The following is a 9,114-nucleotide window of genomic DNA, read 5'->3' on the forward strand; positions in this document are numbered from 1 at the left end:
AAGTCTCTTATTAACTACCCATAAGTCTGTCTGACAACTATTTTATATTATGTTTTGTAGCTTAATCACACTGAACTGCCCTTGAATTTCATGTCATTATATTTAAATCAACATGGGAATTGTGGGCAGTGATTCAGACTTTCATAAGCTCATCTTATTTTAATGTATCTATAAAATCATTATCTTTAAAGTGACTAATACCTACAGCTATCAGACAAATGTAATGGGGTAAAAGCTATACTCATTTCACCTAAAAGGTCAGAAAACACTGTCAGGTGGAGTTTGAGAGCCAACAGGCAGATGAAGGTTAACAGCTTTGGAGATGTGATGACTGGTAATGGCAGAGGGAAGAGGAGAAATGGCTGGGCGGTGTGGACGGAGGAGGTGGCGAGGAAGAGTGGGTTAGCAGGCAGTGACTCTGAAGTGCAGGAGACACACAAGAGTGAGTTGATGAGTTTATTATGGACATAAGACAGGATCCATGTCAGGCAGGAACACACATACAGATTGAAATACAGCAGTAAAGTACCTCAAAACCCAGACTTCAGTAATGAGTACAGTGTGTAGTTACTTTCCATCTCTGCACATTTGCCTGTAAATGTAGACTAATACCTGACTCAGATAGTACCAACCCACAACAGCTTCTTTCCACTGTATTCTTTACAGAGGTATTGTTGGACTACTTAGTCATTTTATGTTTACACAGTAGTTATACTACATAATGAGGCAAATACAAATTAAACCTGCAGTGAGATCTTTATAGAGTAGCAATCACTTTAATTCGGTGTACTTTAAGAGAAAAAGGTCACAAGGCACATACCGGCTGTTGTTAGGATTTAATATGCAACCAGTTGGTCTCTCCTTTCAGCTCAGGCCACCCTGCTACGCTCACTACGTTGATGTTTAGCAATTCTGCCCGATCCTGCTCGAAAGGAGTGCATCAAGGCCACCCTGCCAAATAGACTAAGGATCGTAGAGCTGGCTGGCTTTCTCCTGGCGCTCTAGCTGTACCCAAACAGCCGTGGTGGTGACAGACAACAAACCAGACTTCTCCAGGGTTGCAGCCAGGCCCATGTAATTCGCTGGCTGTGGCTCCATATACACACATAAATAACACAAACACAGCTCAGATATGCGTTTGTGTGTGTATAGAAACGTAGGCAGGCACGGATGCTTACACAAACACAGGCCTCAAACTTATCGTCTCACTGCCAAGCTCCAACGTGTTCATTCCCCACCTGTATGCAGAGGTGCATCCACATCAAGCATACACTCTCTCTCTCTCACACACACACACACACACACACTGTAATAACAGGCTGCTGCGGCTGCTTCGGGCCACACGACGTCAGCCCTGCGCTGCTATGACGTCAGTGTTTTGTTTTTCCAGGCCCACACCCTGATGCCAGCGCTATATATAGTCGCGACTCGGTAGACACACACATAAACACACGTACAAACACACACACGAGCTATATATAACGGGAGACACCAGACTCCAGCAGGCCAGACGTGTGTCAGCCCTGTTAGGATGGCGTTTAATGGAGGAGGTGGATTGGAGTTGAACCGAAAGGCCAATCACTCACTTTTCCCACCTTCTGCTTTTGTTTTCTAATCGGTGTCTCTCACACTTGCAGTACAGATGTTCTTTGTTCACCTCCTCTCATCACCTAACCCAAGCCTCTATCCATCAGTCACTTCACATTTTTTATTTTTTTTAAGCCAACCAGACTTTAGCAATTTTCCCCCTCCAATCCCAAGAGCTGGAGATTTGTCTGCTGCCGTGTGATGCCCAGACACACCATTCCCATGTCAACATATCATTGTTTAACATAACTTCTATGGTTTACTAAGAGTGACTCATTCCGTCCTGGAAAATGAAGTAAGACCATGATTGCCCTCTGCAGGGTAACTGGATAACTAACGCTTTTGACTCAAGAAAAGGTTCTTAACTTAATAATGTTACTCAAAAAGCAAATATGAGGGAAAAATACAAATCTGTGTTTCATCTTGGCAAAGTGTTCCTGATTATTTATGATTATTATACCTAAGATAGTCGTGTAGATAGGCCCATATAATTGGACAATATTATACATATATATACAGTATTTTCACAGAAGTGTCATAGTATATGATTCACAGGCACAATACATTTAATATGTGTTAAATAAACTGCATCTCTTTAACAAACCCTTTTATGTGTCTCTCTCCCAGGTGGTCGCCTCACAGTGAGCAGCAGCCATAGTTCAGGCTCTAAGTTCCCAGTAGGAGAAACTCTGGTCCAGTACACAGCTACTGATGCAGCAGGAAACAGCCGCACCTGCAACCTCACCATCACTGTGCAAGGTACAGTTGTTTCAATGTACAGCTTTTTGTGTAATTTCTGTAAATAGTCTAAAAACATATATTAAAAATGCTTGTATGAAAAGGAATTCGTATATTAGAACAGTCAGTGTGGATTCATCTTATGGTGTGTTTATGGTGTGTGCCCAGGGACGACCTGCGACCAGCCGTACGTCCCAGTGAATGGCGAGTTCATCTGCTCTGAAGAAGAGGAGGGCGTTAACTGTACTCTTCATTGTAAAGACGGCTACAGCTTCACTCAGGATGCAGTGCACAGCTACTTCTGCGCCTTCAACGGTGTGTGGGAGCCACCCTACTCTCCAGACAGACCTGACTGCTCAGGTTAGTGCAGCCCAGGAATGCTGTTAAGTACCAAGTTTCGTCTTATTACTGCAGGTACATTTAAGTGTAATAAGTACTTGCATGTGCACATTATTCATTTTTAGAACTCTTATTGTATTGGTTTTGGCTACTCAAGCAATAAACCACATTCAGACACATGTGTGCACTGTGCTTCATAAAACCCTTTTTGTCCCTCCTTAGTGAACCGTGTAGCAAACAACGGTTTCAAGCCTTTTGAGATGCTGTTTAAAGCATCTCGCTGTGACGATGTGGACCTGGTCAAGTCGTTTACTGGGGAGTTCAACACCAAACTGGGAGGCATGGTGAGGCCTTGGATCTATACACACACAGGCAAACACAGTTTTTCTGTTAATAAACTCTCAAACACATGTTGCTTGTTTTCTTCCTCTCCACAGCTCCCCAACATTTGTAGCAGCGATGATGTCACCTGCAAGCTGGAGGTGATGTCACAGGGTCACTGTCTAGAGTACAACTACGACTACGAGAACGGATTTTCTATTGGTAGGATACAAAATACACTCTCATTGTCTCACCTGTATTTTAAGTGAAACCTCTTACTAATGCTCATTATTCTCCCCTGTCTAATCAGTACCAGGGGGTTGGAGCAACAACTGGGGTCCTCAGGGCGCCCAGGACTATGCCTACTTTGAGTCAGGCTTTGCCACAGGCAGCCGGCAGCTCACCAGGCAGCAGCAGGACGGCACCCTGCAACCCCACCAGCGCACCAAGAGGCACCGAAAGATCACAGGACCCACCAGAGACCAAAAGATCCAGATCTTCTTCAACATCACAGGTAGGTTTGGCCCAGTGTGCGGTCCTTTCAAACCCTGAGAAAGAAACTTTGCTGCCCAGTCTTCCTAAATGTTACACACTGGACCTTTTAAATGATTACATGACCTTGTTTTATACCCATTATATGTGTTTTTTTTACATTCAGTACCATCAGGTGTTAGTTATCAATCCATTAATCTTTGTCCATTCTCCCAGCAAGCATCCCTCTGCCCCTATCGAGGAACGACTCAATCGAGGTGGCCAATCAGAAGAGACTCCTGCGGACACTGGAGCAACTGACCAATCGTTTAAAGCGAACACTAGCAAGGCAGCCACTGTCCAGTTTCCACGTGTCCTCAGAGATGATTGTGTCTGATCCCAAATCTCTCGAGAGCAAGAAGGCCTTCCTGTCCTGCAGGCCGGGCTCAGTGCTCAAAGGCAGGATGTGTGGTGAGTAGGAGGGATCAAACAAAGTCATCTGACTCTAACTAATAGGGTTTACGTACCTTTCTAACGATATAAAACACATGAAATTTTATGAGATTTTAAGAAAATCTAATAATGCTATAAAAAGTTTTATGTTTACCAGTAAATCACTAATTGCATGTGCTGTTGCAGTCCAATGTCCGGTGGGAACATACTTCTCTCTGGAACATAATGAGTGTGCGAGCTGCTGGCTAGGCTCCTACCAGGACCAGGAGGGTCAGCTGGAGTGTAAGTCCTGCCCCGAGGAAACCTCCACGGCCTACCTGCACTCCCGTAGCGTCGCTGAGTGCAAAGGTAAGTGGCATTCAAGTCAGACCTCAGCCTTGTTTTCATCTGTTTCACACTATTGCTCACAATGTGGGAATTTGCCTGTGTTTACAGGGCAGTGTAAGCCTGGTAGTCACTCTCTGAATGGGTTGGAGATCTGCGAGTCATGCCCGCTGGGTCACTTCCAGCCTGGTTTCGGCGCCAGGGAGTGTCTCGTCTGTCCTGACGAGACCTCGACTGTCACCAGAGGAGCAGTGGATGAAACAGAGTGTGGAGGTGATACAGTTTGACAGTCTGGAGAGCACTCCCTTAATGTCCTATCAACTTGCTTATTTTAACTTTTAAAAACCTTAATCATTCTTAAGTTATTCTAAATGCTGCTAGGTAACGAAAACAAATATAATTCCAGCCTGTAAGCAAAAATGTGTCTGTAAGTATTTGGCATTCATGTGCATCAGAAATTCCTTCTTGGAAATGTCATATGATTGCCCTTTAAAAGTTGGATGATAAATCTGGAAACTGTGGGGTTTTTTTTGCTACCTGAGTTTCCCATTTGAGCCCAGATGTTGGACTTTTCAACCAGCAAATGCCACTTAAAAAAGGGGCTGTTCACCTGCTCCATTATATTTCTTCATTTCTCTGTTTCTTTTTCTGGTGTTTCTCTCTCCGCTCCTGCAGTCCCCTGTTCGGCAGGTCACTTCTCCCGTACCGGTCTGGTTCCCTGTTACCCTTGTCCTAGAGATTACTACCAGCCTGAACATGGCCGCTCCTACTGCCTCTCCTGTCCCTTTTATGGAACCACCACTGTGACCGGGGCAACCACCATACAGCACTGCTCCAGTAAGTCACCAGAAAAAATAAATACAAATAGAAATACACACATAAGCCCTCCATTTGGTATCTAGAATCTAGATCTGATCTTCGTTTACTGTCCTGCAGTATCTTGAGACAAAAACAATGATACACTGATTTCTTACCTTCTTTGGTGACACTTGAGGACCCCACTTTGGAGATCCATTGCCATTGTCACAATAAAAGCGTTCATAAAAGTGTTACATGTACTGCACTTAATTTGCCTGTCGTTGGTCCATTCATAGAGCTGGTACGGCTCTGTGTAGCATACATACACAAAATGTATTGTTATTGTTTTATCTAGGTTTACAATATTGTCCTGATAATTACTGAGTTAATGGTATTAAAACGTTCTTTAATCACTGAAAAGCTTCATTGGAAACTTTTAACACAATAAGCTATGAAAAATGTACACCTTGGTCAGATTAATGTGCAGCTTTATCGGAACAAAGAAATTACAAATCATTCAGAAGATAAAAAACAGAAATGTAATAACATGTCAAAATAAAGTTACAGTTCATCGGTTGTATTATGCTAAATACTTGTGCCTATGAAAGGTAGTAAATTGTTTTAAAACATTTAAACTTATAAAATATGAAATAAGGTAAGGCATAATGGGTTCTTAATTTGAAATTGTTTTTTAAAACTAAAGCTACATTATCATAGTTTGTTCCACACGTAGCTCCAGTTTAGATTAACTCGCAGATATATGTAGATTTTTGGCAAAGTGCAGATTTTCACACAGCACAGTTCTATTTTAACACCACTGGGTTGAGCGGTGTGTAAAATGACTTATGTTAAATTTCTACAGAGTGTGCCAAGTGAAGTCAGCAGAGATCAAACTATAAGAAACTGTTCTGTGTCAGCCGCTCTGTGTGACAGGTCTTCTACAGTTTCAAAACATACTGCCATCGCTCCAGTTGTGTGGCGTCTGATCTGTGTTGTGACAGCTCAATCCAATTGGAAAAGGAATTACTGCACGGGATCAGGGGGGGAAATGGAAATAATATGACTTTTATTGCTCTGCTGCAGAATGGAAATGAGTAACACTGCATGCCTGAAGTGTGGGAATGAACAGTGGTTAGGACATGCTGCCAGTTTGCAATAAGAATACAGGCTTTTGTTCAGACAGATCACAACCGTCTGCGAGTCTGGTGGCAAGGGGAAAGATCCTTGCCGTGTTTTTCCGACTTGTCTCTGCTTACATTGCCTCTATTTTCTCTGGGTGTCATTGTCAGGTTTTGGCTCCAGTTTTCTTCCCAAAGAGGAGAGCGTGACTGCAGCTCCAGAGGTGGAGGTCAGTGAGGACTACCAAGCAAGCAGTCAGGTTAGTTTTTATCTCATCTTTGGTTATTTCTGCCATCATTATAGGGCTCAAATGTCCAACATCCAACATAAGGCGCCTCTATTACACATTACAGATACAGGAATATAAATGGCTACAACTAATCCAGCGATGATGATAGCAGTATATATTAATACCAAATGTATTATTTCCTCCTCTTTTGTCGTAGAATGAATTTCTAATTAACTTAACAAAATCAAACATCAACAAGAAAAAACTTTTAAAACATTCTCCTTATGTAGTGACACAACTAATGCCAACATTATTGAAGGAAATAAAAGGAAACAGAAATGTGACAATAAAAACTGTAACGTGAATATTTAACTTGAAATTTATGAGCTGAACTTCAACTGAAAGACTCCCTGGACAAAGATTGAATTGGTGTTTTACTGTAACTGTGTGAGAGATCGATCTGATTGGCCGTTTCTTTGCAGGTTTTCCATGAGTGCTTCCTGAATCCCTGTCAGAATAAGGGCACATGTGAGGAGGTCGGGGCAGGATACGTCTGCACCTGCATGCCTGGGTTCACGGGTAAGCCACCAGTCAGACAGTCAACAGCAGGGATAGGATAATCATTTGTGGCAACTGGCATTCATCTCAACCAGGGTTGTGTTGTATGTGACTCTGTTACTATTTGATACAGCCTCTGATATTTCTCTCCTAGGTGCCAAGTGTGAGATTGACATAGATGAGTGCGACTCTGCTCCATGTCAGAATGGAGGCCTGTGTAAGGACGGTATGGGAGACTTCCAGTGTCAGTGCAAGTCTGGGTTTTTAGGTAAGGCATTTGCCATTGCCATAAGCCATTGAGGAAATAAAATGTCATTTTAAGACAGGGATGCTGGAAGTCACTCAGAAACCTTATTAAATTAATACTCTGCCAAACCTAACCTAAAAATTAGAGCAGGCTGTAGTTACCAGATATATTTCTTATTTTACACATCCTGTTGTACTAATGGCCAATATGTGTCCCTGTACACTGGCAGTAATTGAAAATTGTTTCCGTATTATAGACTAACAACGAATGTAAAAGTCAAACCGCTTTCCTCCCACAAATACCAGTGCACCACAAAGATAAATCCCAGTAAAAAAGGAGAAAATCATGCCCATAATCACACACTGCACTGTATCTCACCTCTATCTCGGTTTCACTCTAACTTTTGCCCCGTTTGTCTTAGGCTTTCTGTGTGAGGCGGAGGTGAACGAGTGTATCTCCTTCCCCTGTCTGAATGAAGGTGTGTGTGTGGACGAAGTCAACAAGTTCACCTGCAGTTGTGCCTCTGGCTTCACAGGTTAGATGGAGTGGGTTACATTTTCATTACAGACTTCAGTGTGACAGTCAAACTTATTATTATTATTTGTTATTGCATAACTACTGTACAGTATCTAGTATATAGACATACACATATAATTATTCCATATACCATGGTGCATAGAAAGGCTAAATAACAAGGTTATTGCTTTGGAAATGCAGCAATTTTCCTTCTCGCCTTTCCACAGGATCACGCTGTGAGCTGGAAATAAACGAGTGCCTCTCCAACCCCTGTCTGAACGGAGGTGTGTGTGAGGACCTGACGGGTGGCTACACTTGTAATTGCGCCGTTGGCTTCTCAGGGGATCGCTGCGAGGTCAACATTGATGAATGTTACAGCGCCCCCTGTCTGAACGGTGGCTCGTGTCTGGATGCTGTTAACAATTTCAGGTAATAAAGACTCTGAAGGGAAGAAGAAGGGATTTGAAACCACGTAATAGTTCTCTTTACATGTGATATGATGTTATGTTACCTCCTAACAAGGGTTTTAATATACATGATCTACGGCTTAAAACTATTTACCTCTCTCTTCCCTTCCTCAGGTGTCAGTGTGTGGAGGGCTATCGTGGCCACCTGTGTGAGGTAGACGTGGACGAGTGCGATCCCAACCCCTGCATAAACGGGGCTAGCTGCCTGGATGGACTGGGGTCCTACACCTGCCGCTGCCTCCCTGGGTTCAACGGAACCAGGTGTGAGACAGGTACTATAGGACAGACGACACATCACCATGGCAACTCTAGAGGAGTTTCAGTTGAACCTGCCTTGAGATACACAGCGAGGGCAGTGCTACTAAAACACATAACCCCCATTATAATGGTCCTAAAGGTGTCAGTAGTAGACTTGTAGCCATGGTCACAATAAAAACATTTTCTCCCAGTTTTTATGAATTTACTGATTGTTAAATGTTTCTGTTAAACACAACCGCTCACCTGTAATTTTATACATCGAATTATAAATGATTAAAGGACAAACAGTCGTGTAGAAGATAACAGTAGTCATTTAATAGTGAATAAAACAAGAAAATTAAGGAAAATGAGTGAATGCAAATGCTTTTCTTTCCTATCAGAGATGTCCCCTGCCTTCAACCTGGACTTCGAGGTGTCCGGTATCCATGGTTACGTGATGATGGACGGAGTAATGCCGGCGCTGACAGAGATCACCTGCACCTTTTGGATGAGGTCATCGGACACCACCAATTATGGCACACCTGTCTCCTACGCTGTGGAGGGCAGCGACAACGCTTTCCTCCTCATAGACTACAACGGGTCAGTAATATATTGTGCCGTTATTATTTCAGTACACAAGTAATAGAGTGTGTGTTCTGCTTCCTTTCTTCTGTATTAAATCCTTTGTTCTTGTTGCCCCCCCCCCCCCC

General features: G+C 43.0%; 1 protein-coding gene across 2 annotated transcripts in view; it reads left to right on the top strand.

Annotated features, from left to right (window-relative positions):
* Window positions 1-9,114, top strand: part of svep1 (sushi, von Willebrand factor type A, EGF and pentraxin domain containing 1) — an 86,274-nt gene that overhangs the window by 56,312 nt on the left and 20,848 nt on the right. For both annotated transcript variants that reach the window (XM_035675054.1, XM_035675056.1), the window contains exons 11-26: window positions 2,215-2,346; window positions 2,494-2,685; window positions 2,887-3,008; window positions 3,102-3,207; window positions 3,296-3,499; window positions 3,694-3,927; window positions 4,096-4,257; window positions 4,345-4,506; window positions 4,909-5,070; window positions 6,321-6,409; window positions 6,862-6,958; window positions 7,092-7,205; window positions 7,606-7,719; window positions 7,928-8,129; window positions 8,282-8,439; window positions 8,806-9,004. In XM_035675054.1, coding sequence (XP_035530947.1) covers window positions 2,215-2,346; window positions 2,494-2,685; window positions 2,887-3,008; window positions 3,102-3,207; window positions 3,296-3,499; window positions 3,694-3,927; window positions 4,096-4,257; window positions 4,345-4,506; window positions 4,909-5,070; window positions 6,321-6,409; window positions 6,862-6,958; window positions 7,092-7,205; window positions 7,606-7,719; window positions 7,928-8,129; window positions 8,282-8,439; window positions 8,806-9,004 — 2,449 coding nt within the window. The remainder of the gene's footprint in view (window positions 1-2,214; window positions 2,347-2,493; window positions 2,686-2,886; window positions 3,009-3,101; window positions 3,208-3,295; window positions 3,500-3,693; window positions 3,928-4,095; window positions 4,258-4,344; window positions 4,507-4,908; window positions 5,071-6,320; window positions 6,410-6,861; window positions 6,959-7,091; window positions 7,206-7,605; window positions 7,720-7,927; window positions 8,130-8,281; window positions 8,440-8,805; window positions 9,005-9,114) is intronic.

Source organism: Morone saxatilis, unplaced genomic scaffold (assembly GCF_004916995.1).
Source record: "Morone saxatilis isolate NCDOM2014 unplaced genomic scaffold, NCSU_SB_2.0 Contig4, whole genome shotgun sequence".
NCBI lineage: Eukaryota > Metazoa > Chordata > Actinopteri > Moronidae > Morone > Morone saxatilis.